This window comes from Lachancea lanzarotensis, scaffold LALA0S01, assembly GCF_000938715.1.
Source record: "Lachancea lanzarotensis genome assembly LALA0, scaffold LALA0S01, whole genome shotgun sequence".
Lineage (NCBI taxonomy): Eukaryota > Fungi > Ascomycota > Saccharomycetes > Saccharomycetales > Saccharomycetaceae > Lachancea > Lachancea lanzarotensis.
Genome location: NW_019212879.1, coordinates 398,042 through 424,513, shown reverse-complemented (window position 1 = coordinate 424,513; position 26,472 = coordinate 398,042). Strand labels below are relative to the sequence as shown.

General features: G+C 43.6%; 16 protein-coding genes across 16 annotated transcripts; 7 read left to right on the top strand and 9 right to left on the bottom strand.

Moving 5' to 3' along the window:
* Window positions 1-256: 256 nt before the first annotated feature.
* On the top strand, window positions 257-1,597 carry COX10 (LALA0S01e04544g1_1; the record flags this gene model as incomplete). The annotated part of the gene is made up of 1 exon (XM_022774303.1): window positions 257-1,597. The coding sequence occupies one exon, from the start codon at window positions 257-259 to the stop codon at window positions 1,595-1,597; it is 1,341 nt and encodes a 446-aa protein (XP_022626413.1).
* Window positions 1,598-1,654: 57 nt separating this feature from the next.
* On the bottom strand, window positions 1,655-3,160 carry GCD1 (LALA0S01e04522g1_1; the record flags this gene model as incomplete). Its single annotated transcript, XM_022774302.1, has 1 exon — window positions 1,655-3,160. The coding sequence occupies one exon, from the start codon at window positions 3,158-3,160 to the stop codon at window positions 1,655-1,657; it is 1,506 nt and encodes a 501-aa protein (XP_022626412.1).
* A 969-nt stretch (window positions 3,161-4,129) lies between these two features.
* RPT4 (LALA0S01e04500g1_1) lies at window positions 4,130-5,428 on the top strand (the record flags this gene model as incomplete). Its single annotated transcript, XM_022774301.1, has 1 exon — window positions 4,130-5,428. The coding sequence occupies one exon, from the start codon at window positions 4,130-4,132 to the stop codon at window positions 5,426-5,428; it is 1,299 nt and encodes a 432-aa protein (XP_022626411.1).
* Window positions 5,429-5,450: 22 nt separating this feature from the next.
* HNT3 (LALA0S01e04478g1_1) lies at window positions 5,451-6,092 on the bottom strand (the record flags this gene model as incomplete). Its single annotated transcript, XM_022774300.1, has 1 exon — window positions 5,451-6,092. One exon carries the CDS (start codon window positions 6,090-6,092, stop codon window positions 5,451-5,453), a length of 642 nt encoding a protein of 213 aa, XP_022626410.1.
* Window positions 6,093-6,260: 168 nt separating this feature from the next.
* On the bottom strand, window positions 6,261-7,142 carry MRPL40 (LALA0S01e04456g1_1; the record flags this gene model as incomplete). Its single annotated transcript, XM_022774298.1, has 1 exon — window positions 6,261-7,142. The coding sequence occupies one exon, from the start codon at window positions 7,140-7,142 to the stop codon at window positions 6,261-6,263; it is 882 nt and encodes a 293-aa protein (XP_022626409.1).
* A 739-nt stretch (window positions 7,143-7,881) lies between these two features.
* CDC31 (LALA0S01e04434g1_1) lies at window positions 7,882-8,412 on the bottom strand (the record flags this gene model as incomplete). Its single annotated transcript, XM_022774297.1, has 1 exon — window positions 7,882-8,412. The coding sequence occupies one exon, from the start codon at window positions 8,410-8,412 to the stop codon at window positions 7,882-7,884; it is 531 nt and encodes a 176-aa protein (XP_022626408.1).
* Window positions 8,413-8,571: 159 nt separating this feature from the next.
* NIP100 (LALA0S01e04412g1_1) lies at window positions 8,572-11,001 on the top strand (the record flags this gene model as incomplete). The annotated part of the gene is made up of 1 exon (XM_022774296.1): window positions 8,572-11,001. One exon carries the CDS (start codon window positions 8,572-8,574, stop codon window positions 10,999-11,001), a length of 2,430 nt encoding a protein of 809 aa, XP_022626407.1.
* A 21-nt stretch (window positions 11,002-11,022) lies between these two features.
* On the bottom strand, window positions 11,023-12,408 carry SPT14 (LALA0S01e04390g1_1; the record flags this gene model as incomplete). The annotated part of the gene is made up of 2 exons (XM_022774295.1): window positions 11,023-12,322; window positions 12,392-12,408. 2 exons carry the CDS (start codon window positions 12,406-12,408, stop codon window positions 11,023-11,025), a joined length of 1,317 nt encoding a protein of 438 aa, XP_022626406.1.
* Window positions 12,409-13,688: 1,280 nt separating this feature from the next.
* LALA0_S01e04368g (LALA0S01e04368g1_1) lies at window positions 13,689-16,055 on the top strand (the record flags this gene model as incomplete). Its single annotated transcript, XM_022774294.1, has 1 exon — window positions 13,689-16,055. One exon carries the CDS (start codon window positions 13,689-13,691, stop codon window positions 16,053-16,055), a length of 2,367 nt encoding a protein of 788 aa, XP_022626405.1.
* Window positions 16,056-16,386: 331 nt separating this feature from the next.
* Window positions 16,387-16,842, top strand: DAP1 (LALA0S01e04346g1_1; the record flags this gene model as incomplete). The annotated part of the gene is made up of 1 exon (XM_022774293.1): window positions 16,387-16,842. The coding sequence occupies one exon, from the start codon at window positions 16,387-16,389 to the stop codon at window positions 16,840-16,842; it is 456 nt and encodes a 151-aa protein (XP_022626404.1).
* A 57-nt stretch (window positions 16,843-16,899) lies between these two features.
* On the bottom strand, window positions 16,900-17,904 carry OSW1 (LALA0S01e04324g1_1; the record flags this gene model as incomplete). Its single annotated transcript, XM_022774292.1, has 1 exon — window positions 16,900-17,904. One exon carries the CDS (start codon window positions 17,902-17,904, stop codon window positions 16,900-16,902), a length of 1,005 nt encoding a protein of 334 aa, XP_022626403.1.
* A 327-nt stretch (window positions 17,905-18,231) lies between these two features.
* Window positions 18,232-19,989, bottom strand: MEX67 (LALA0S01e04302g1_1; the record flags this gene model as incomplete). The annotated part of the gene is made up of 1 exon (XM_022774291.1): window positions 18,232-19,989. One exon carries the CDS (start codon window positions 19,987-19,989, stop codon window positions 18,232-18,234), a length of 1,758 nt encoding a protein of 585 aa, XP_022626402.1.
* A 1,740-nt stretch (window positions 19,990-21,729) lies between these two features.
* On the top strand, window positions 21,730-23,745 carry SEC63 (LALA0S01e04280g1_1; the record flags this gene model as incomplete). The annotated part of the gene is made up of 1 exon (XM_022774290.1): window positions 21,730-23,745. The coding sequence occupies one exon, from the start codon at window positions 21,730-21,732 to the stop codon at window positions 23,743-23,745; it is 2,016 nt and encodes a 671-aa protein (XP_022626401.1).
* Window positions 23,746-23,864: 119 nt separating this feature from the next.
* On the bottom strand, window positions 23,865-24,356 carry NAT5 (LALA0S01e04258g1_1; the record flags this gene model as incomplete). The annotated part of the gene is made up of 1 exon (XM_022774289.1): window positions 23,865-24,356. One exon carries the CDS (start codon window positions 24,354-24,356, stop codon window positions 23,865-23,867), a length of 492 nt encoding a protein of 163 aa, XP_022626400.1.
* Window positions 24,357-24,512: 156 nt separating this feature from the next.
* On the top strand, window positions 24,513-25,724 carry MRX4 (LALA0S01e04236g1_1; the record flags this gene model as incomplete). The annotated part of the gene is made up of 1 exon (XM_022774287.1): window positions 24,513-25,724. One exon carries the CDS (start codon window positions 24,513-24,515, stop codon window positions 25,722-25,724), a length of 1,212 nt encoding a protein of 403 aa, XP_022626399.1.
* A 23-nt stretch (window positions 25,725-25,747) lies between these two features.
* TMA16 (LALA0S01e04214g1_1) lies at window positions 25,748-26,314 on the bottom strand (the record flags this gene model as incomplete). Its single annotated transcript, XM_022774286.1, has 1 exon — window positions 25,748-26,314. One exon carries the CDS (start codon window positions 26,312-26,314, stop codon window positions 25,748-25,750), a length of 567 nt encoding a protein of 188 aa, XP_022626398.1.
* Between the last annotated feature and the right edge of the window lie 158 nt (window positions 26,315-26,472).

The following is a 26,472-nucleotide window of genomic DNA, read 5'->3' as shown; positions in this document are numbered from 1 at the left end:
ATAAGAAGAACGATCAGTTTTCGACGAAAAAGACACTGATTTTGCCCTAAAACGAGGTCTTAGTTGACCTTTCCAAGTATCTGAGAAATCATTTTAGGAATTTTCGTAAATGACGATCTAGTCACACGCTACGAGATATGATTGAAAAATAGTACTTCTAAATAACCAAAGATGATCATCGGAAGATCTTAATCACCAGTTTTAGATCAAGATCTGTAGCCTTGAACGCAGTATCAGTGGCTCTTAAACCTTTGGTATGGCCAGCTTATATGCTGCAAATGGTCTACTGCTGAAAACAGCGCTTCGAAAAGCCAATTTGGGTGGGTTTTTGGCATGCTACGGAATCAATACAATTTCACGGAAAGTTCGCCGCTATGGTGACGTTAGCGGCCCGAATAAGACCTCAATTCCGCTCAATACGTCCCCAATAGAGTTCTCTTCGAATATCTCGGCTCAGGATGCCAAAAAACGGGGTCAAAAACTAGCCAATTCAGCCCTGGAGGCTCTGAGCTGCACAGATGACATTACGCCCCAACGAACATCAAACCTTCCGTTCGAGGTAAAACCGTTGGATCGTAAACAGCGAAAAAATGAGGTGAATACCAACGATATGGTCCTGACCCAAAAGGCCGCAAAGAAGTTACTAAAGTCTTATGTCCAACTATCGAAACCAAGACTCACAGTGCTGGTGATGCTCAGCTGCATATGTTCGTATGCACTAAGTCCTTCGGCAGCCACAGTTCCAGAACTCATGTCATTGACGATGGGAACGGCTCTAAGCTCTGCTGCAGCCAATGCCATCAACATGGGTCGAGAACCTGATTTTGACAGACGAATGGTTAGAACTCAAGCACGACCGGTGGTGCGTGGTGTTTTGACACCCAAACAGGCTTATAAATTTGCTACGGTGGCAGGGTCGTTGGGGGTTGCTATCCTTTATTTGGGAGTCAACACAACGGTGGCAGCACTAGGAGCAACAAATATCGCTCTGTATGCGTGGATTTACACGTCTCTTAAACGAAAACATATCATCAACACATGGGTAGGTGCAATTGTGGGTGCCCTTCCACCACTGATGGGCTGGTGTGCTGCCAACTCTCTCACGGATCCGGGCGGATGGTGTTTAGCCGGATTCCTATATGCATGGCAATTCCCACACTTTAACACGTTAAGTCACAACATCAGAAACGAATACAAAGACGCTGGTTATGTTATGACATGCTGGAAAAATCCTAAGTTGAACGCAAGAGTCGCTTTCAGATACTCACTTCTCATGTTCCCACTGTGTTTCGGTCTATCTTACTACAATGTTACAGACTGGTATTATCAACTGGATTCCGCCATTGCCAATGCTTGGTTATCGTATTGGGCAATGAAATTTTGGTGGCAACAGAGGTACAATTATTCTGCAAAGATATTGAAAGACAGATTAAAATTCAATAAAGGCATTGCATTGGCAAATGTGTATGCACGGAAGACTTTCTGGGTTAGCGTATTGCATTTACCAGCGGTTTTGATTTTGGCCATTTTGCACAAGAAAGGTCGTTGGGATTGGCTCTTTGACAGCGAGGCCAGAGGTTCAAAATTACATGTATAGCGTGTTCTTGTAAATAAGAAAACTAATAAGGGATATTCGCACTCATTTAGCTCTTTTTCAACGCTCGAAAAGGCCATCGTCTTCAAACTCTTCATCGTAGTAATCTTCAGCATAACCATCCGAGTCTTCATCGTCATCTGAAGATTCCGTGGTACTCGAGCCTTGATCACTTTCTTCGAGGTAGATGTGCGTCAAAGTTTCACCTTTGACGACAGTTTTTGCTGCCACAACGTAGGATCCCTCAACATAAGAATTTGTGAGCTTGGATTTCTTCCCCACTTTTGAGAAGCTTCCAACTATAACGTTTTCAAGAACACATTCGTCTTCAATTTCGACGTTGTCGAGGATTACTGAACCGACGATACGGCAACGCTTGCCGATTCGACAGTTGTTTCCCACGACGGACAATTTTATGCTACCCTTTTCTAAAATGGTACAGTTTGCCCCAACTATTGAGTCACCTCCAATCGTATTACCTACACCAGAGGGACCATGAGTTGCGAAAAGCGACGACCTGACTCTCAGCATGCAACGGTTCGCTTCCATATATGCACATAAAATGTTGGAGCGGATGAAGAGCCCCAAGCTGGGAAGGATAAAAAGACCGATGGTTTCTCGAGGCGTGGAATGCTGCCATGACCGTCTGGCCAGATCTCTGAAGATTTTGTAGATCGGTTTATTGCAATTGATAGCATCTTTGATGAGCTTGCATTTAGCTCGGAATCTGATGGGTTGCACCAAATCATCTGCGTGCTTTGGACCAAGAGTATCGTCGTCGTTGTCAGACTCGGTTTCAGATATAGCAGTTGATAATTCGGCCGGTTTTAAAAGCTCTACGAGCTCATACGAGCAAAAATACACGGATGCGTCCAAAAGCTTTTTGGATACAGATGTATTGGGATAACGCCATAGCAAATGGGACCGTGTCTGTAGGTATTTAGATCTTTCCACGTCTTCCTGAGAATAGGCGTCTAGAAGCACAGGCTGCTTGATAGAGTTCTCATTTTCAGAGTAGATAGTATAGGACAAATCCAACTGTTTCTTGTCAAATGAGTCAAATGTGTTGCGGTATCTGACAGCCATTGCCAGGTTATCAGGGTCCTTATTGCGGAACTGGTCGACAAAGATCTGTGGTGGTATTTCTGTGACGAAATCGCAGGGCAAAAGCACAAAGTCGCCCTTGATACGAGGAAGAAGCTCTCTTTGCAAAATGGCACCTGTCTGGTCGTGTTTAGCGGTCATGAACTTGATTGGAACTGGCTCCAAAGGTGTACCACAACCTGTCGTGGCATTGGATCCATGCCGAGCAAGTAACGCCATTTGGCCTTCCCGAATCTCCTGGTATCTTTTCAAAGCATCTTGGATCTGTGCAGAATCTTCCGCTCCTGCTACAACAACCACTTCCGAAAAATTCGCTTGTTCACACCAATCCAAAACGTATTCTATCATATGTCTGTTTGCAATGGGCAAAAGTGCCTTGGAAAGGCCCGAATCGCCGCGTGCGAGCGTGAATGGCGAAAGTTTAGCTCCTTTACCGCATAGAATAAAGGCTTGCAAGTCCATTAGGGATCGATTGGGCGCTGGAGATCAAGTTTTCTTAGTAGTGTTCGAGTGAGATCTTGACGAAATTTGGGTGATTTTAGCTCATCGCTGAATTTTAGACGACTGTCACTATGTACGTGTTGCTGATCGAAAAATGGATGAGAAGAAAGAAGTTGTAAATAACTTGGGATTCAGTTATACTGCATTATATCGTGGTCTTAAATCACTTCGTTTCAGCTATTCAACATGTATTCAACTGACTCTTTAAGGCAATGAAAAATCATATTTTTGGGTAATTTCGACATAAATTCCTGTGGAAATTTCTAATGTAGGAGTCTCAAGAGAGACACCCATTGGAGTAGTAAATTACAGGGTACTAGAATAGCTATACTATGCTATTTTTTGCCTCTCTTTGAAGCCTTTACAATTCTAGTTGAGTAATTTACACATCTCAATTATATATTGGTGACAGATGACAGATGCCAGAATATGACATAGTGACAGGATTCGGGCTCCACCAATTGTTGCAAAATAGAGCGAATGCCGGTATAATAGGTAGTATTTGGCCACCGTTAACTATATTTGATCCAAATTCGGTCTGTCACATATTGTAACACTGTGTGTTTTAAATGGTTCGAATTGCTGCTGAAGATAGGACTGTTTTTTGTAGGGAAGATATCTTCCTCAAAAATAGGCGCTTTTTGATGCTTAGAGTTTCTATATAAAAACACCTTCCCCGAAAACGTCAAGCTTTTCTTTCCCCACAATTCTCAGCCCTCCCATGCCCTCGTTTTTCTCTTCTTTTATACCTTTACCTCTAAGCATACATAACTATATATAAATACTAATATAAAATAAAGTCGACCATCCCAATTGCAACCCAGTCGCCACCGAACAAAATCGACCTAAAAGGACTCGAAATACTGCTTTAAGACGTTTCTTTTGCTGCTGTACAACTAAGGTCGATCCAGGCTACAAATTGAGACCAAAATGAGTGCAGAACAAGACCCGCTACTGAGCGCTTTGGAGGGAAACTCTGGTGAAAGTGGAAATTCTGAAAACAATGCAAACAACAGCAACACTGCGACCATAGATCCGCAACAACAAGCCCAGGACTTGGCACAGGAAGCACGCCAGCGTGCTTTGTCGAGTTTCCGGAAAAAAATCGCAGAACACAGACGTTACGAAGATCAATTGAAGAGCAAACGTCAGGGGATTCGCGATATGGAAAAGGAATACGAACGCACCGAAGCAGACATCAGAGCGCTACAAAGTATTGGCCAATTGGTCGGTGAAGTGATGAAGGAGCTTTCGGAGGAAAAATACATTGTCAAGGCTTCATCAGGCCCCCGTTATATTGTAGGTGTGCGTAACAGTGTGGACCGTCAAAAACTCAAAAAGGGTGTACGTGTGACTCTGGACATAACAACTCTCACAATCATGCGTGTTTTGCCTCGTGAGACAGACCCGCTTGTTTACAATATGACCTCATTCGAACCAGGCGAGATCACTTTCGAAGGTATCGGTGGTTTGACAGAGCAGATCCGCGAACTACGTGAGGTGATAGAACTACCTTTGAAAAACCCAGAAATATTCCAAAGAGTGGGTATCAAGTCCCCCAAGGGTGTTTTGCTGTATGGGCCTCCCGGTACCGGTAAGACCCTGCTGGCAAAAGCCGTTGCCGCCACAATTGGTGCTAATTTCATCTTTTCGCCTGCATCGGGAATTGTTGACAAGTACATCGGTGAGTCTGCACGTATCGTTCGTGAAATGTTTGCATACGCCAAGGAACACGAACCTTGCATCATATTCATGGATGAAATCGATGCCATTGGTGGTCGGAGATTTAGCGAAGGTACATCTGCGGATCGTGAAATTCAGCGTACGCTTATGGAATTGCTCACACAGATGGATGGTTTCGACAACCTGGGACAGACCAAAGTTATTATGGCCACAAATAGACCGGACACACTTGACCCTGCTTTACTGAGACCCGGGAGATTGGATCGGAAAATCGAAATTAGTCTACCTAACGAGGCTGGAAGACTTGAAATTTTCAAGATTCATAGCGCATCCGTTAAAAAAGCTGGCGAGTTTGATTTTGAAGCCGCAGTAAAGATGAGTGATGGTTTCAACGGTGCTGATATTCGTAACTGTATCACAGAAGCAGGATTTTTCGCCATTCGCGATGACCGTGAATACATTATCCAAGACGACTTGATGAAAGCGGTGAGAAAAGTAGCCGAAGTTAAAAAGCTTGAAGGTAAAATCGAGTATCAAAAGCTATAACCCGATTGAAATCAAAAGAAAATTACATAGAGCATTTAACGAATCTTTTCGCAAATTCATGATCAAGGTGCAATTTCAGTTGTGAAAACCGATTTTTGAAGTTCTCGTTGCAATAGCAGCATTTCAAATCTCTTTTCTTGATCACTGTCTCCTCCATGTACTTAACATCTACACTCTCTAATGGTAGTTTGTCCCACGAGACAAAAAACTCAGTGTTGAAAGAGTTGTAGTGTTTCTTGTTTTTGAGCCTTTCAGAATGAAAATCTTTCGTCATGACATGAACGTGTAGATTGTTCAACGAAGGTACACTGTGAATGCCCACTTTAGTGAAATTCTCGAAGAAGTAGTTTTTATTATGGAACTGAGCCTTATTTGCGAATGGCGCAACTTTCGTCCCTTTCCATTCATATTCTTTTGTAAATGACTCGAAGGCGTGGTTCAACGCCCACTCGATGTACGGCTGTAGCTTAAGCTTGATCTCTGTGCTCAAAGCCCATGGCTTCTTCCTTGATTCTGAAAGGTCTCTGATCAGAACCAAGTAATGGCATTGACTTTTGGGAAAGCGGTCTCTTATTATGACAACCTCTTCATCATGGAAAATAACATCTTCTGGATAGTCACCAGGGTTGACTAGGTACGCTTTGAGTGCGTCTCTGAAACTCATGTCCGCACACTAGTTCTGCAAAAGTAACCGATGTCCAAAGTTCTATAGAATCAAGATACTTCTTATTCTGGACGTTTGGCCCGTGATGACCTTATAATATATTTTATGGTTGTATGTACATGCATGGTGCTCTTCGACTGGCGAATCTAGTTACAAACCGGTGAAACCTTAAGCGTTCTGGCTGTAATATTCGAAGACCTTTGAGCCTATGAGCTCCCTTTCGTCATCGGACAGCTTCCGCTTTGGACGAGCAGCCAGTTGTTGTTTCTCTGCAATATATGATTTTTTCGTCTTGGTCAAAGGCATCTTCGGAGCCACGAGCTTGCCAATGTCTCTTGCTGTGAGCACACCTCTTCTGAATTTGGATTTCGGGTTACGGATTGTGAGCAGTGCGCCTTGCGGAATGGGACTTTGTGCTATACTGGAGACCCAGAAAGTTTGTTCTCTTGCAACCTCAGGAGATGTAGCTAGTGTTCCATCGGGCTTTTTCTCAGGCTGGGGCCACGGTATCACCAAGTCTTCTTGCCCTGAGACGCATCTAAAGGGCATCAATTTTTTGTATGCTTCGTCGTAATACGATCCCCGGAAAACAATATCACGTACTGCAACGGTCTTGGTCTCGCCTGGGGCTTTCTGATCGTCGATATCTGCAACGAGCTTTACGTCATTTTGGGAAACAGCCATTGGGAAAGTGACCATGTGCGAATTTTGACCTTCTGACCAAAACTGTTTGGGCACCGGAACCGTTTTGGTGGGTCCATTTTCGTCCAGGACAAACCCGTTTGTTTCCTTGTCATGTTGGTGGATCAAACACACCTGGCCCTTCCATTTGCCTTTGGTCACCACTACACGGTCCCCAGGCATATATTTCCACTCTCTGACGCTTTTAAACCGCTCTTCATCTTCAACGCGTGGAATAGAGGGTACCAAAAACGACGGCATGGATTTTTCCTCAAACTTCTTGAAATGGTCCACCAAATGCTTTGGTCTGTTCTCGACCTGCTTTAGGAAGCGGCTTCCGGCCTTAGAGAGATGTTGATAACCGGACATTTTAGACTAACCCTAACAAATCGATGTCTGCAAATCCAATGCGATGGTTGAAACTGTGGTAAACGGGCTTCTTTCGATCGCTTTTCTCTCTTTTGTCGTTAGTTCAACTTTAACAAGATGAGTTCGATGGTCAAATTTTTTAATATAATGACATTTCAAGAGGGTACGGTAAACTCGCAATGACAGGGATAAAAAAATATCTAAAGCATGAGAAAGATAGCCTTTACCAATAGTCGAGAAATGCCAAATGAAAGAGGGAAATTTTGCCTATCTTTTGATACCAGAAACCAGGAGACTTAGGCCTTGGGCTAATTTAAGAGATGCTTCTCAACATTTGATGATTGATACAACGGTAAAGTTGGAAACCAGTGAATTGACACCTGGTTTGAAGAGTCAAGGGTCATGAAATTCAAATAACTATATGGGCAAGTTTCAAATAACTATATGGGCAAGTTTCTTGCCATGTTTATCGAACTCTGAGCTTTGGAAAGACACAATTTTGGATTGGAAACGACAGAGAAGTACCGAATGATAAAACTAACGTCGAGCATGCAGGTAGGTTTCCGTGATGCGCTTATCATTACGTGGCAACCGCCACTGACGATTCTTTCACTTGTGGCTCTTAAGCGCCCTTCTGAGACGACCAGTGATTATATATATATAGTACAGATTGTATAGCTTTGAATTCCGACCCGGGGTTTTTACTTTTCTCTTTTTTCCTAAAGGTACCAGCGCGACCTCACGTATCTGTGCAAATTGCAATGAACTCACGCTCACTAATTTCGCCGTCGTCGTCGAGGTCGAACTCGTCGATCATTGCCCGGAGCTCATCGTCTGTCAGGTTTTCGCCCAGCTCCTTTGCCACTCTTCTGAGATTCTTCAAGCTGATTTTGCCCGTGTTATCATCGTCAAACAAATGAAAAGCACGTTTGATCTCGTCCAGCGGGTCCCGATTCAAGATTTTCTCCCCCATCACCACGAAAAAGTCATCATAGTGCATCAGACGGCGTCCATCGCGATCGTACTTTTCCAGTAGCTCCAGTAGCTCCTGTTTCGACAGCTCGAATCCCAATGCCCTAGCTGCTACCTTAAGCTCGTGGTAGTCTACAAACCCGTCGTTGTTCATATCAAAAAGCGAAAATGCTTCAAAGATCTCTTGTTTGTTTTCTTCCAATAATTCCTTCTGTAGTACTCCGTTTTCGGCGCTAGAACTCTTAAAAGAGCTGGCACCGTTCAAAGCACCTCTTGGTGTTGATCTTCTGTGGTTCATTCGGAATTCAATGGTTCTTTTGCTCTAGTTTTCGTTAGTTTTTGACTAGTTCAAAACGCTTATTTTGATGAAATTCGATGTGATTTATCCAACTTTAGTATACTTATAGGCCTATATATTAACAATGCCGAAGAATACATATGCGATGAGCTAACATTTATGCTTGAGTTAGGCCAGAAGGCGAGGATTGGTGGGCTTGTGGGCACTGTGAGATTTATAGGCGAGACGAGGTTTGCCAAAGGAGTATGGTGCGGCGTTGAATTGGACGAAAAAACGGGCAAAAACGATGGTTCTGTCGATGGGATCCGGTATTTCGAAACGCTCAAGAAAGATGGGTTTTACGGTCTTTTTGGAAAGTTAGGGGCTGTTCACGCTGTTGAGAATGAGATACATGGCCACATGCTGCCATTGGATCAAAACTCTGGTGGAAAAATGCAAAAACTGGTGGTAAAACTGCAGGACAAATTGAATGACATTCACTCGAGATACGGAAAGCTGGAACTGGATTTGGAAGCATGTATTATGGATAAAGAAGCCCAGCGGCTAGAAATCGAAGAGCTCTCAATTGAGCTGGACTCGTTGAAACTCGAACACCAAGATTTGGTGGCCCACGTTCAAGAACTTACAGAGGAATTGGACCTAAGACGAAGTATCGACCTGGAAGAGTGGAAAGAAAATGTGTCTTCAGACGCCTTGTGGAAACGGAATAAGCTATTGCAGTCAACACTTTTCAAAGTCCAAATTAGTTTGGACACTTTTCGGAACTTGAATAAGGACCTTGAAAAGCAGAATCAGGACCTTAGTGTGGAAAACAAGACAGTTAGAAAGACGTTAGAAGACGCAAACGAAGAGTTAGACGGTTTTCGTCGTCTACTTGATAGTATGGGCTCACAATTGGATTCTGAGGTGTCCTATGATCACATAGTCGACAAACTTACACAAGAAAATGCAGGCCTGCATTCCCAGCTGGAAGATTACACACTGGCCATGGACGAACTTCGAGCTGAACGCGAAGTTGCCAACGACCTCGAGCACATGTACCGCGATCTAGAAGAGGAGCTCTCACAGCAATTGCACTCACTACGCGAAAAGCTAGAAAACGCGCAGCAGAAAATAAATACGCTTGAAGCGCAAAACTCGCAGCTTATGTTGCGCGATCCAACTGCCAAGCGTCATTTGGAAGAACTTACGGATCAAATTCAACAACTACACACGGAGCTGCATTACAAGTCTTTAAACAATCAGTTTCTGGTGGAAAGCTGGGGTGGTTCAGATAAGAGACACCCTTTGGTTTTGTCCAGACAGTTATCATTTTTATCAAAAATGCTGGACGCGGGTTCGCCTGACATTTCCTATAAGACCGTACAGGCATATTTTCTGCTTCAGCTGGCTTCCCAGTCTTACATATCAGAGGCTCGGACCTCCAGGCATGCGAAGCTAGAAAACTCCATGGTTGAGCTCTATACGCAGAGTCAAATAGAGAATTGGAAAGAGAGTCTCATCAAAAGTGAAGTTCCAGAAGAGCTTGTGGAATTGGGTATGAAATCATTCTCTAATCTGAAGAACTCAAGGGTCGACTTAGATCCACTAGTTCTATTTCAAACACTTCAGCGGACATCGAGGGTGCTAACCAGTTCGCGTCGTGACCTTACGGATGAACTCAAATCAGCGTTGTCGCGCCTGCTTGTCTTGTGTGATCAACGATCAAAACCTGCTGCTGAAGGGAGCATTGCACTATTAGAAAGCAACGGAGTTTTCGCAACTGCCACCGATTTTTTCGAAAAAGTCATATGTGCTTTGAAGAGTGATAGTCTCCAGCAAAGCGAAGCTACAACGTTTCTCGAGGGCTTTCTAAACAAGCTGAGTGAGCTCAAAATTGTCGTGCAGGCTGATGCGCGCCACGACAATGCTTCTGAACTGCAGAATACAGATGCCAGAAATGCTATATTAAAATCCAAGAAGCTTGAGCTCGAGGTAAAGGAATTAAGGAAAATGGTGTCGGTCAAGACCGACAATATCGAGGAACTGAAATTGAAACTCAAAGTCTTTGAAAACAAACTACAGCGACAGATCGAGCAGGAGAACATCGTTTCAGATCTCCAAAACAATTTGTCAAGTTTGCAGTTTTCTCGCGAGGAACTACAGTCATCTGTTCGTTCTTTGAAGGATAGTAACACCGAATTAAAAGAGGCTCTGGAGGACGAACGCATAAGACGAAGATTTTTATTTCCTAACAAGCAGCTTGTTAATCTGACCAAGGAGACCGATGGAATGGATCGTTTAGGTCTCGCCTGTAAGATCAATGATTTGCAAGTGACAATTTCAAGTATGCAGCATGCTTACGAGGGCCTGGACGAGAACTTTTGGTTGATGGAACCCTTGAGCTCCAATCACTCGTTTGCAAATGCCAAGTTTTTTAACGATCTGGAGAAAAGTCGGAACATGTTCTCAGAATTTGTGCGCGAGGCTGACATCATGCCGATCCGCTTAGAGTATCCCTCGAAAGGTAGCTCGCTAGGTTTTTATTGTAGACAGCTTGACGAGAAAAAGGCTCGTCTGGTAGATCAGCTGCATGACTTGACTAGCTAAAATAGCTGAAAAATTGGTCTTTCATTCCAACTTTCGTCTCCATTTTATAGCAACATCGATTTGATTCCTTGGATACCACCATTCAAGAAACGAATATAGCATGAACTCCACCACAGCACAAAGTATATATAAAAAACGAGCCCACGGCCCGCCGCGGTTGTGGTAATTTTTCAATAGCTGCAGCCAGGAGTGGTTTTGAGTTGCTGACTCGGAAATCAACTTACGGTATACTGCTGTAGTTCTTGCGGCCACATCGGTCCAATCATAGATCGATGCAACTTGCGAGTGAAAAAGAGAAGTATCGACTTTTCCCTGTTTTAGTAGTTCAATCGCCTTTGATGTGGCTTCTACCAAGCTGGAAACAGATGTCTCCTTTGCAAACACGGTCATATGTTGTGGCAGAACTTCAGGTATACCGCCGACTGTTGTTGTCACTATTAGAAGCCCACACGACGCAGCCTCTACAAGTACAGTGCCAAAGGCTTCTGTGAGACTTGCATGTAGATAGATATCGCCTTGGCACATCACGTCACGAACGTTTTCATGCTGTACAGCCCCCAGTAACTGAACTCTTTCTTGAAGACGATACGTCTCAATCATTTGCTGGAAGTCAACGAATTTGGGTCCGTCGCCGGCAATTATAAAATTAACGTTTTGCTGGATATTGCAGATCTTAGGAATCAAATGTGTCAGAAGATCAGCTCCCTTGTTGGGATACAAGCGGCTAATCACTACGATGGTAATTTGATCAAGATTTTTGTGCTTATTTCTTGGGACAGGTGTGAAATCTTCGCTTACCACTGCATTGGGAATCACAGATATATGGGACGGGTCAAGATCAGCCCTCAATATGATGTTTTCCTTACAAGTGTTGGATACGCAAATGACGGCACCCACGTTAGTTAGTGTGAAGCGCAGCGATTTGTTAGCAAGAATCGATGCCAACGAGTCGAATCCATACAGAGAATGATCGGTGAAAACTGTTTGGAGTCCCATGACTGTCGCATGCAATAAAGCCTCGTGAGCCAAAGACGACACACTCACATGTGCGTGCACTATTTGAATCTGTTCACGAATCAAAATGTTTCTCACAATTGGGAAACTGGCAAAAACCGTTGGAAAGCTGGTTTCTCGGTATAAGATCGTGTATGGGACGTAATAAACTTTCAAACCATTACTCAGATATCTCACTCCGGTTCGATCGCCGTACGCGTGCGTTATAACAACTACCGAATGGCCAATTTTGATCAGTTTCTGAGCTAGATGATAGATGTGGAACTCTACACCTCCCAATTGCGGGTAGAAAAAGTCGCAAACCATGCTTGAATAGAGTACAAGTTAGTGAGACAAAGTGGCCCAAATGAGAATACACAAATTCTAGCATACTTACGCTATATTATATGCCATTGTGGGCGATGCTTGTCAACCATTTGAGGTGTATGTGGGAGTAAGCGATGAGCAGTAACTGCTCGAGGTTCATGTAGAAGAATATGTATTGACCAGCAGATGTCGTTAGTTGTGATTAATATAAAATCGTATCTTCTCGTTATTTGTGATACTTTCTCGATCACGAGGTATGGGCTCAGCCGTTATTCTCGCTGTATCTCTAGCAAGCTGGAGTGTTTGTTACGCTATGAAAATGTTTAGAGACCAGCCAGTTTGATTGAGGTTTTACGTGGGTTATTGTAGAAGAAAAAAAAAAGCACAATTGTCACGATATTGTAGTTCCTCCTAAACCAAAGTACACGAGCGCTGGAACTGGAGCTACTTTATGAATGCATCTGTAATTAAGGAGGTCAGAACTTCAAACTGGTACTTGAGCCTTGCTAAACATGCTTATCACCATGTGCGACGTGGGAAAAGTCTAGATACCTATATACGAGGTGTGAGTCTAAGTAAATTGAGCTTTATCACTTTTTAACAAACTGTCACCAGGCTTTATCCAAGCGATCACCAACAGAGCAGACACTTCCAGCTGAAGCAGGGTCTCGGATAGGGCAGTTTGAGCGAGGGTGTTCAAAAATGAATTTATAAAAATTACTCAACAATCGAAATCGTGAATGCCAGTTTTTAAATTCGTAAGAATGCAACTATATTAGCTGAACAATCGAGAACGTCAGCGCCCTGTTGTGAATAGAGTTGATAATCTGCGTAGTGTATCAATTGATAGCGAAGCCACCATATTCAGTTACTCATCAGATTACGATAACAGTCGTCGATTGATTGGTCGTTGATGCTCTGCTTCTCGAAAAATTAGATGACTACAAGCACAACTATTGTGCCAGCTACTTTAACGCTGGCGAATATGACAGACCCAACGATCCAATCGACTTCTAACTTTTAATCAATGGCGATGCAAAACTAGTTTACCCCATTTTCAAGGCTCGGGATGGTGATGTCAGATAAAATCGAAAATAACCCAGACCATTATAACATTCTCTAAAAACAAACAAAAATCCCGTTGAAAACCAACACATTGTTTGACAAAGCCATAACTTTTTATAGGTGAGTTGAAGCTGGCGTCACCCAGTCTTGATCGTCTCTGGTATCATTTTCTCAAACTTGACCGTAGAAGTGTATATTTCACTAGTATGCGTGTATAATAATGTGTCTATAATTACTACTATTCATTGAACCATGTTAAGACTATTTTTCTAAAGATTACTTCCATCTCTAGAGCGCTTTCAATGCCGCGTTCGTCTCACAAATACACTGCAGTTGATCGGGATGATCAAGAGCTTTCGAACGAGGGTAATATCACCGCAAATAGCCCCGAGGAAGATCTGGAATTACCCACAAACCCACCCGAATATGACAACGACAGAGCAGCAGAGTTCGAGAGGAGTATGGAGCATTTCGAAATTATAGACCCATTTTTGGCGGAGAACAGCGTTGAATCCAGTAAGGTAGAGCGTCTGAAGCTCAAATTCCAACGTTATATTGTGGTGCCTGTTCGGGAACGAATTACAGACCCATTGGCCGTGGTAATGGCCATTATATCCCGCAAGTTCGATTACTACTTGAGTAAGCTAGGGAACCCGCTCATCTTAAGACGCTTTGTTTATGTCCTGTTCGTTTCGTGCTTCATTTATTATATTACATCCAGCGGACTTTTACCCAATGGCACTGCAACTGGATCTCGAGGAATGTTCTCGGATCATCAACAACTAATGACATATGCAAAACGGGCTTTAGACATGTCCAAAATGGAAAACGACCTAGAATTCATTAGCAGCATGTCTCATATGGCAGGTACAAAGGGTGATATGGCCATCGCACAGTACATCGAGGAAGCGTTCAACAACAACGGACTACGGATTGTTGGTGATGCAGCCTTCGATACGTATCTGAACTACCCAGGGAATGCTACAATCAATGTACAATCTTCGTCAGGAAAGGTTTTGGAATTGAATCTCACTGGTCAGAACTTCAATCCATTGAGTGTGGAAGGAGAAGCCCTCAATGCTAAACTCGCATATGCCCATTTAGGGACCCAGCAGGATTTCGACCTTTTAAACCAAAATGGTTTCGCAGGCGAAAACACGGTTTTACTAATGCGTTATGACCTGTATCCTGGCGAACAGGTCAAGAGGGCACAGGACCGTGGTTACAAAGGTGTAATATTCGTATCTGATGGATATGGCGAAGAGCAAATAGACAGCGTGCAGCAGGCTTCTGTTCAGAACTTCCGTACTAGCATGGGAGATCCTCTTTCGCCAGGCTGGAGTTCTGCTTCGAATAGGCGACTGCCGTTAGCAGATTCTAGTATAGTGCCCAAGATACCCACTATTCCAATTTCGAGAAGACAAGGCGAGGACCTTCAAAAGCTGCTCGCCGAAAGTCAAGGTTTACAATTCGATGACGGCTGGTATAGTGGTGCAGCAGATGGAGTGACGGTAAACTTTATGTTGAAACCGATCGAAAGACAAGAGCATACCTCCTGGAGTATTATTGGGAAAGTTGAAGGCCGAGAACAAGATGACAAAGCCATTATCCTAAGTGCTGCACGGGACTCTGCTTGTACTGGATGCACATACCCAAACTATGGAACTGCAACACTGTTATCTTTGGTGCAATTGTTCCAGCAGGCTAAGTACAAGTTCGGTTGGAAGCCTTTGAGGAACATATACTTCATTTCCTTCGACGGATCCGAGTACGGACATGCTGGTGCTACCGAATTCTTGGAATCGGATGCCTCGAAAATAGGAGAAGAGGTTTATGCTGTAATCGATATAAGTCAACTCGGAATTGACCCCAGTGGTCCAAAGCTAGACATTCAAACACATCCTCTACTTTTTGAGTTCTTCAATGGTGACAATTCAATGATGGAATTTGAAAAAAATGTTAGACAAGTCCAACAGTATGGCGACTGGAGCGCCTACTCGACGAACGGTATCCCTGTGGCAATTCTTTCCGCTCCTCATATCTTAGAGCGAAAGTATCCAATCTACACTTGCGACGATACTTTCGAGCTGTTTTCCAAAAAAATGGACAGCGAATCTTGGGAGCGCTCTTCGGACTTGACGCTATATGTCTTGCAAACTTGTCTCAAGTTGATAGACTCGCCCATGATACCATTCGATGTTGAGAAGTATGCAACGTCACTGATAGCTTTGCTGGACGACTTGAAGGAAAAGTCTGGTGAAATGGGGTTGAGTTTCCGGTATTTGGCTGCAGAACTGGGCGCGTGGAAGCGGATTGGAGAGCGCGTGAACTCTTGGGTTCGTACATGGGAAAACATGGTGCTGATTGAAAACGAGGGATTGGAACCTTCGTTACTGTCAGTAAGCCGGTGGGCATTCAACAGGAGACTTACAAGCATTGAGAAATACCACTGTGCTGCGCAGGGACTACCGAATCGCAGTTTCTACAAGAATGTACTTTTCGGGCCAACTGCCAAGTACCAAGATTCTCCGGGTTCTTGGAGCTTCCCTGGAATAAGAGATGCAATAGTAGATGGGGACAAGCCCCGTGCTCAAAACCAAATCATAATTGCCGCAAACCTGCTTCAACAATCTTCGGCACTTTTTCTTGACAATTCTCAAGAAGTGTGAGCATAGAAAATTTTACAAATATACCACCCGGATAGAAATATTACCTTGCAATAGCCTTGAAAGAAATACCAAAGAGGCCTGTAGGTGGATCGGAGTCTTAGGACACCTTACATACATTCCATCGTCTATACCCCACATCAGACTTGAATCCGCTCTAGATCACTTTTATCCAAACTGTCGCTTTTCGAATATATTTCGTTTATTTTAAAGGTTTCCTGTTCCCAAACGAACTTGGACCCCTGCATACATCCCCAACGCGAATCATAAGCGTTTTCAAGGCGTTGTAAGTCACTCTAGCTACCACACATTTGATTTAATTTAGCGTAAAAACATGTCATTCGTCAAGAATTTACTATTCGGAGGTGTCAAGACAAGTGAAGATCCAACAGGCGTTACAGGCGATTCTGATTCGCCCAAGGACGGCAAAAACACCTCTGAGCCTATTGTTGAGGGAACTTTTTACCCTAGAACCCTTTATAAGTTTAACGGCCACGACCATGAGAAGATTTTTTTGGCTATCAAGGGTAAAGTTTTCGACTGTACGCAGGGTAGACAGTTTTATGGTCCTAGCGGACCTTACTCGAATTTTGCGGGCCACGACGCATCTCGTGGTCTTGCCACCAATTCGTTTGATTTAGATACTCTTAGACACTGGGATCAACCAATGGACGATCTTTCAGATTTGGGAAAAGAGGACATGGAAGCTCTTGATGGCTGGTTGGAGCACTTCGAAAAGAAATACCCGTGCATTGGAAAACTGGTACCAGAGGCAGGCGTCAACAATTGACGTTTGACAATTGGTTTTGCTGGTCTTTTAAATTTAGTGTTCGTATTTATGCAGTTACTATTGCCGGGCCACACGTCTGGCCGTGGCCCTTCGAATAGTACGGGTGGCGCCCGGTGAGACAGTTTCGAGCTTTTGTAGCATGCGACTGTAGCTATTAAAGGCAGTACCGGCTAGTTTTGAAGCCTCAACAAGAGCATTGATTTTATCGTGAAGCGTTTGTGCGCCAGCGTCAGCGGAATTTTCCCTGCTATCTACAGGAGGAGCAATGGTGCTCCAGATAATAACATCAGGGTGCTCCAGCAATGATGTTCGAGGCAGATACTCGCTGATCTTCCAGTTTAGGATTTCTAATTGTGACTTGACCTTCCGCTTCACGAGTGACAGAAAACCTGGCCCTGCATCCATGCTTATCACAACGGGTCCTTCAGCGTTGTTCTCAGGTCGCTGCAAAGACGGAAAATCTTCTAATCTGATGCTGTGATCTGGATGAAACTCTAGCAGCCGTGGGTTCTGGTCCGGTAAATGGCCATTGGGAATGCACACAGTCCTCATTACATTCTGCCTTTCGAAGATGAATTTGACGTCTGCATATTTCGAAGCTTGTCTCTTAATAGTACGACAGCTACGTACACAATCCTCATAGCCTACCTCAGCTCCTGGGATTTGAGACTTTTGCAATCCTGGGTTGTATTTACGCAAACGGTACCGCCTGCGACTGATCCATAATTTCGAGAGTCTATTTTTCTGCAACACCTTTACTCGTGGTGACCTATTATATCCATTTGGGAATGATGCAATGAGCAGTGGCTTGCTTTTAGCTGCTGGGGACTCTATTCCAGACCACAAGTTCACACCATCACCTGCCACAATTGGTGTCATCAATTTTCCGGCATCGAAAGGTTTTCGTCGAAACTTTTTGGCATTCTTTCGATGAAGTTGATGTATCTGGTGTAGATTGAACTTGCGTCTAACTTTGCGAAATGACATGACCTGATATAAGCGTCCTGCTTTGCGTCGCAAGAACCGAGCTCTGGACTTTCTTGGAACCGGAATCGCTCTCATACTCAAGTGCCGGGAACAATAATGAGCCAAAATCACCACTAATGGGTACTGTCAGGCTCTACTCAAAACTGTTTGTGATTTCGAAGCTTAAATATTTTTACATACTCTTCTCTGACACTGTCGTTGTCGCTCCATAAATTCTGTCACCATTAGGAACATTGTCAAGATAAACGTTCACTCAGGTCTTTCAAACACGGTTCGACAATCTAGAATCACAAAATGCTGACTTTGTCTAAATAAATGTTGTGTACTTTATGGAAGACCTTTTAACTGTGGAAAGACAGATTTCGAGATCTGACCTTCATGCATAATTTTTGAGTTTCTTTATCAAATGAAAGCCTCTCGAGGTATGTTGTTTACACTTTCCTGAAATCCCTTCATGGCCACGTCAAAGTTCCAGCCACTTTGGTCCGCTAGCATGTAGGTGAATTCTGCATTGAGCTTTGTCTGTTGATGTAGTCTGTTGAGGAGATCTAGTTGAATAGGATTTAGTTTTGCCTGAACATCAGCTGGTAACGTTAGAGGAGCTGTTGGCATTGCGGTCGCCGGTACGCCGGAAACAGCTGGTTGTAAAGGATTCTGAGGCATGGGCTGTACGGGCTGGGAGGCTAGCTGGGGAGCTGGTGATTGTCCTTGAACCAAGGGCTCCTGGGCTTGCTGTTGAGCTACCCAGGAACCATCCACATACGCTCTTATATTCAAAAGGTCGGATGCAATAATGACGGTGCCTTGCGAAGGCACAATGACCCACGTTCTATCAAATGATTTTCTGGCCAGTTTGTTGGTTGTGTTGGCATGACCATGATTGAAACGCCGATTACGACCACCAGCCGAGTTGGGCGTGGATTTATTGGCGTCCAGGTCAGGGTGAGCTACTTCGTCAAAGTATCCGTGCAATGTAATTGTGAAACCTTGAACTTGTGCATATGAAAAAGCTTCTACCGAATAGCTGGATGCCTGCTCCTGAAGAAAATGTTTCGTTTTGGGCATGGAATTAAAAAGCTTGTCGATAGCTTCCGGTCCCATGGCGAGTCTTTGCTGTTTGGTTCTTTCGCTGGATACCTTTGTCAAATTGCGTGAAAGTGGGAGGTAATAACCAAATGTTGGATTTTGGTCTGCATTGGGCACACTAGAGGCGGGAACCGAGGAGTCGACAGCCACAGAGAATTGGGACTGTGGTGTGTACAAAGCCATAAGCTGATTTCTGTTAGTGTCCCATAATGTGAGGAAATTACTCACAAACTCGAGAGAAGAAGCTCCTAGTTCGTTGTTCTCGAAAAAAAATTGCTGTAACTTCATGGGTATGGAGAACACTTGTTGCATTTTAGCTTCATTCCTCACAACCACATTGTCAAGGATCACAAGTCTTGGGAAGAGTCTTAGTATTTCCGATTGATACAAAGGTTCGGTGGTGATCGGATTATTCATCATTAAAAGCTCCCGCAGTTGTTTGAACTTGTTTTTCCAAACTTCCAAAGCACGGAAACGGGAAATCTGGTTGTTGGCCAGACACAAGTTTTTGAGATTTGGATACGTTTGCGCCAGGCACGAGATCATGTTCAAATCTCTCAGATCGTTGTCAGAGAGATTGATTGATTCTACCACGAGTTGCGATTCTTTCGATGCCAGTTTCATCATAGCCGGGAAAATCTTGGACTGAGTGGTCTGTGACGAAAACAGTCCGTTGGTAGCCAGATCGGGGTCATTACGGAGATTCCCTAAATCTAGCATTTTCGTCTGAGGACTGTAACGCTTGTACAAGAACGATTTCAATAGCACAATGGTTTTCGACGTGCCAGCATCCCCTGTGCCACTACCCAAAATCTCGAATTTCAAAGCATTACCTGCAAACCGAACCCCGTTCCAGTTCAGTAATGACTGGGCATCCGTTTGACTATTCACAAATCCGACAACCAGATTACCTTCTACTGTCGAGTCCACGATGCCAATTCTCGTTTTACGGCTCACAAAGCTCACAAGGTCTTGTCTGGTGGCATTTTGCCAGCCTCTAACGCTGATTTTCACTCTTTTATCTAACGGATTTGGCTGAGCAAAAGCGTTCGGATTTTGATAAATGTTTTGCATCACAGAATTCCCTCGAAGCGTGCTAATTCGAATTGACGGGTACTTGGAAGCCAAGCAAAGCTTGCCGATGTGCCAATTGCAGTTGAAAGCTGGATTATTTTGGTTAAATTCTGTTCATTGATGGTTTAACTTGGTAAAACTTTTTATTAATTGAATAATATCGCGTTATACGGTTTTGGGCTCAAACTGATTAATATTCCACATAATGAGTGTGGTTTTGGTTCATAAATAGCCTCTAATCGATGGTTTGAATTTCTTAGCTTTCAATTGTTTTAACTGGGTTCATTGAAGCTAGTTTGAGCGTCAAGTTGTGACCATTTTGAATAATTTTCTGAAAATTGGTGGACAGCGATTTTAGGGAGAAAATGAGCTTTACAACAGTTTATAATGTTGTCAGTCTCAATTTTGATTGATCTTACAGTTGAAAATGTGTTGTAAAGGCATAAAATATTGGAAGTGACAGACAGCAGTGTCACATTAGTACAAAGTGATCAAAATCGTTACAAAGAATTCCAGCAAGCCTTAGAAGAGAGAACTGAGCCGCAGTTGGATGGTGGTACGCTATTAGAATTGTTGATGTGACTTTTGTTTTCTTGGCTTATTTCTGCGCAATTTTTGTCCTGTGTTGATATTTTGACAGAATGTTTTTTTGCAGCTATCACAGTGGTACGAAGAAGCCATGTCTTGTCTAGCACGATAGAAGTGAGAGATTAAGGTAGTACATGAGCATTCCACGAGACTGTCGTCTGATAATCCAAGAGAATTCAGAAGATTCGAAAAAATTCAGTGTTACAATTTTCAGCAGATTTAACACACTTCAAGAGGTTAAGTGCGGTGTGATATTTCATGGAAAACAGATAAAGAAAGCAGAACCAATTGAAGGCTGCTCCGTAGATAAAATTCTCGAGATTTGGGGCAAAATTTGACGTTGTTTTGCCGCAAACTCATCATTTGATAAAGTGCCTTGCTCGGGATGAAAGTGAAAACTGCGATATACAAAATCTGATCAGGAAAGAAACCTTCAAAGTTGCTGCTTGTGTCAGTCCAGAAATAATGCAAAGACCTTTCTTCGAGTTTCAGAAATCATCTAGCAACCTCAAGGCATGATAGAAATTCTCTTATTATAGAGATTCCTCAATACAAAGGAATGTAATCCGGCTTCAAAACCAGTTCAAGTCACTAGAGTTTTTCAGGTCCCCAACGTCGAAACACTCCGTATTTTCACTCGGGGGACCTAAACTCATATCTGATTGTGCGTTAACTTGAGATACTCCATGTCATAGATCTTCTGTCACTGACATGTGTCACGTGACTACGAGGATTTCGCTCTCTGTCATTTATCAAACAATCTCCTATGCGAGCTTGCTCGGTACATTACCAGAACTACATCCAGCTCTATTTCTGCAAAACTCTCCATGCCTCGAGTACACTAACGACGTACCCTGTTTTCTCAGAAATTCCCCAAAAACAAAAACGAAGTTTTCAAAGACACCTCAAACGTTAGCCAAATTTATACGACGACGCATTAGAAACAATAACAGTCCATAAACCTACGCCTTGTATCGTTTCAACTGGTCACTATTATAGTCAAAAATCCATCACATGATGTCTCGTACGTAGTGACCTAGAATTTCAGATCTCAATATTATTCAAATGACACGCTCATCTTAAGCTTTGAACACCATACTTGTTTAACCTTCATATCCCTCCAGAGACCTTAGATTTGTGACTCCATCGACCATGCCACAAAGCTATGACTACGATGAGAGCTCGGAGACTTGGCCGTTTTTCATTTTAGCCGTTTTATGTGTGGTTTTAGTACCATTAACGGCAATGCAACTGTGGGAACTGGTTTCAGGAAAGAAAAGTGAGCAGCATTTAAAAGACCAAGCATCAATCTTGGGTGAGATGTCGGAGCAATACGCGAGTCGTGAAATTCTTGAATTCAGAGCGAAAGCTATGGCGAAAAAGTCTAAATGGCTTGCCAAACGCAACCTTTTCATTATTGCAGGCTGGACTGTAGTGGCATACTTGGTGCAATATATCGGTTCTAATGAAGAGATTCAGGATGCAGCAACCCTTCTGTTTGATCCATATGCGCTACTGGACATATCTACATCCTCAACTGATCGTGAGGTTCGCTCCGCATATCGTAAACTCTCCGTCAAATTTCATCCGGATAAACTTTCCAAGGACTTGAGCTCTGAGCAGCGTTCTGTGCTTGAAGAACAATATGTGTTGATTACCAAGGCTTACAAGTCGTTAACAGACGAGATTACACGCGAAAATTACCTCAAATATGGCCATCCAGACGGTCCACAAGCCATCTCGCACGGAATTGCCTTGCCAAAATTTTTGGTCGACAGTTCTGCTTCCACAATTATGATTTTAACATATATCGCTCTCCTAGGACTTGTCTTGCCCTACTTTGTGAGCAGATGGTGGTCTAGAACACAATCTGTGACCAAAAAGGGCATTCACGTCAAGTCTGCATCCTATTTCTCTGACCGTCTTTTCAATTACAAGCCTTCACAAGTGGTAACCTTGGATCTCATTATAGAATGGCTGTCGCATGCTGAAGAATTCAAGCTTATGTTTCCTGAACTCAACGAAAAAACTTTCGAAACTTTGCTACATGACCAGATCAACCGTAAGCATAGCGGAAACCTTGAAACTGCAAAGCTCAGAATTGTAGCTAAAAGCAACGTTCTTTTGTTTGGATTGTTAGATATCGCAACCACGTTCCGCAACTTGGAAATTTCAAACATGACAATTGACACTTTAAAAGCCGTTGTTCAAGCAACCCCAATTTCGCCATATTCACAACTTCTCCAGCTTCCTAATGTCAATGCAGAAAGCTTGACAGAGGGCTCCGTGGACGACATTCGTACCATTGGTAAGCTATTCACGTACGAGGATGCCAAGATCGGCAAAATATTAGGCATAGACGACAGTACCAAGCTGCAAGAAACGTTGAGTGTTGCATCTTCCATTCCACACTTGAAATTGATCAGAGCAGAATTCAAGGTTCCTGGTGAGAGTGTAGTGACACCTCAATCGATGCCTCACATTTCGCTAAAGGTACTTGTGCGCTCTGCAAAGCACAAATTTTTCCCACCAAATTTGATTCCCGACGAGATGTGTCAAGATAAGGATGATTTTGAATCTTTGAAAGACCCATTTGCATCTCTCTTGGAACAACCCAAACTGCCGCAAACTTTTGCGCCTTACTACCCTGGCAAACGTAGCGGTTGTTGGTGTGCCTTAGTCGTTCTTCAAAAGGATGGCAAAGTTATACAGACTCCTATGCTGGTTGATAGATTGTCGTTCGAAAATCTGAACAAAGATTTCGACAAGAGAACTGTCAAGAATTTGGATGAAGAATTCAAACCAGAGGATTGGGTCATTGGTTCCATCAAGATCCCCTTCAGCCAGCCTGCTCCGGAAGAAAAAGGCGATTTCTTTTTCAGAGTCATTGTCAAAAGTACAGAATACTTCGGCACCGATTTAGATTTCACCTTGTCGTTGTCCGTACGTGATCCATCGCCCGTTGAGCAGATGGAGAAAGAGGCTGCGGATGAGGCCTCCGAGTCTGACGAAGACGACAGCGAATTGGACGAAAACGATGACAGCAACGACGAGTCAGATGAAGAAGAGAGCGACTACACAGACATCGACACAGACACCGATGATGAAGAACCTGAAGCTGGGCGTGTGAGTGATACAAAAGCAGAGGGCGACTCCGCTGAAAATTAATCACCAAAATTCGCTGGTTAGTTGGTGCACCTAATGATAAAAAAAGTATATAGTCATTTCAACGCTTTGTTGTTTTTTGAACGCTGTTTTGCCCAGGATCAACTGCGGCACCGCAGCCCTCATACCTGTTTGACCAAAACGTATGCATCTGGTGATCCAGTTGTGTCCTTGTAGTAGTCTTTGAGTGGTAAACCCTCGATTTCAAAACCATGCTTCTTGTACCATTCCAGACCTTCTTCGTTATCGACTGCCACATGTGCAAAGATCTTATGTTGAAAATGCTCTTTGGACTGTTCCTCTATATAGCTTAGAAGCCTAGACCCGATGGCTCTTCCACGATACGCTGCTAGCACTGCTAAAACCTGAATATACACACCTGCAGGTTTCACGCCTCCATTCTTGTTTGCAATGAGCTCAGCTCTTACACCACCAACTGCTACCTCGCCAAAGTAGCCCAATTGGCCAAAGAAGGTTGATTTATTCTTCGCATCGAACTGTTCGTCAAAGAACTTTTCTGGATACGTTACAGGCAGCACCGTGTTGACGATTTTGGCGAAAGTTCCCACATTGTTAGCGTAAATGTTGTCGAGATTAACGGGGTCCTTGGACATTGTTTTCGAGAGTGCTAGAGGGCTCAATTGGTGGCTTTAGGTTGACTTTGGCTTAAGTTTAGTTCAAGGTACAGAGCATTTCTTTAAATTAACGTTGAATTCTTATAGATGTCTGAGATCTGGTTAATGGAATAACAGTAAAAGCGGAAATAACAGATGATTGAAGGGACTAGACTGTTTATAAGGCTGGAATTGAGATTCTACGGAACAAGGGCTTCCAAACGAGCCTCCAACAGCCGCGATATGAGCATTTTGAAGTACAATACAAGTAAGCAGAACAGACACCTTTTACTCGTTGCCCTGGAACAACAACTGAAAACCGGAAAGTTTCCCTCTCTGGACACTCAATTGAACGCAACTGTGTCTATTTTGGCGAAGGAATTGTTGCCAGACACCACAGCTTCGTTGCAACAGCTGCGAAAACTGTTCCAACTCATCTTACAGGGTAAAGTCAGCGCTCGGCACATCGACCGGGCTTGGAACGGGCATTTTGTGAAGCAAGAGGGTATGGTGAATGTAGCAGAGCCTCAGAGAAAGACCAAGACTCTGAGAACTGCTCAAAAGGCCGGTTCGGACTTGTTAGAACTGCATCCATCCACTCCAAAAGAATTTCACAGGACTTTAGATACCTTGGGTCTTGGAATGGCCAATACTGGTACTACAAAGCCAGGTCCAGAATCAAAATGGCAACCACCCGCTATGACCAGACCCGGTGATATAAATTTGTCGTCGTTGCAAAGTTTCCTGCAAACAACCGAAAAATCAAAACGAGAACAACGACAATTTGCAACGGAACAGACCAGAAAATACCAATGGAACCAGAATTCCGCAAATCCTACTGCATGGTCCCCAGGTATGCTCCTTTTCGAAAACAATACGTCTCGAAGAAGATCGGTTTTTTCCAAGATTTTCCACTGGAGAGGTCTAGGTATGGCCCAGCCGGATAACAGAGGTAATCAAGCTCCAATGGCAATGTCTACTGAATTGCTTATATATGATCTGGAAAAAGGGACTCGATTGCTGACTTCATGGAAAGCTCAATTGACTAATATACATATAGAGTACAAGGACCTGTTCACGGTGATAAATGGCAGCAGCAAATCACCAGAGCATCTGCTGAAAGTCATAACAGATCTTGAGCGCGATAAATGGCAACTAATTGGGGACTCTTTGGTAGACGGAGCACGCAAACTGGTATTTAAGCGGGGGAGCGCCGAAGGTGCAGGTAAAACAGGATTCTCTCGAGCAACAAACGTTGTACTCGCGATTTTGCTCGCGGGCTTCACAACCTATGGTTTCGAGCTCAGACAGCAGCGTTTGCAGGCGACGAACTCGATAAAATACCATCATCATGCGCAAGAGATATAACGCTTTTACGATGACAATGCCAACTAATTCATTTCTACATCTGCAGCACTCTTTTGAGCACTTTTGTTCCCACCAATCACTCTTTCGGCCTTGTCATTAATCCTGATTTGCTGCAAAGTAGTCATGGACCCAAAAGTTTGATTCCACTTTCTCAAAAACTCCACGTTTGCAGCTTCTGTTAGATCCGGCACAAGAAACCCGGTTTCCAGTTCCTTCAATTCCGTGTCTGTTCTCTGCTGCAAGGCAATCTGTCTGTTGGAGGGTGGTCTATTTGATCTTCTCTTCTTTTTGAGCTCGCTCAACTCTTCGTCATCACGACCAATGTACTGTTTGGCAAAAATGAGGGTTTCCTCGAGTGTGAATGTTTCTCTGTCCTTGAAGGTGTCCATGTTCACCACATCCTGCAAGAATTTGACTCTACCGAGTTCATGGCTTCTGCGTTCGTTGTGGAGCCGTTTTTTCGCAGCGATTTTGTCTTCACGCAAGGTAGCGGTTGTCAGCTTTTGAAACTTCCGGCCCTTTGGGTGGACTGCAACACTCTTTCCTTTCTGGTTCTTTTGAATTTTCGACAAAGCCCTTGACAACGTCATTTTCTTAGTTTGAAAAACGTACCGGTGTGTCGTTCGTGATTTATTAAACTCCTGGGATGATATCGATGCTGATAACGACTCCTTTCGTTCCAAAACCGTTCTTCAAAGATTTTGTTGGTCAAAAGCTTTTAGACACTGCTCAAGTTCGATGCCCATGC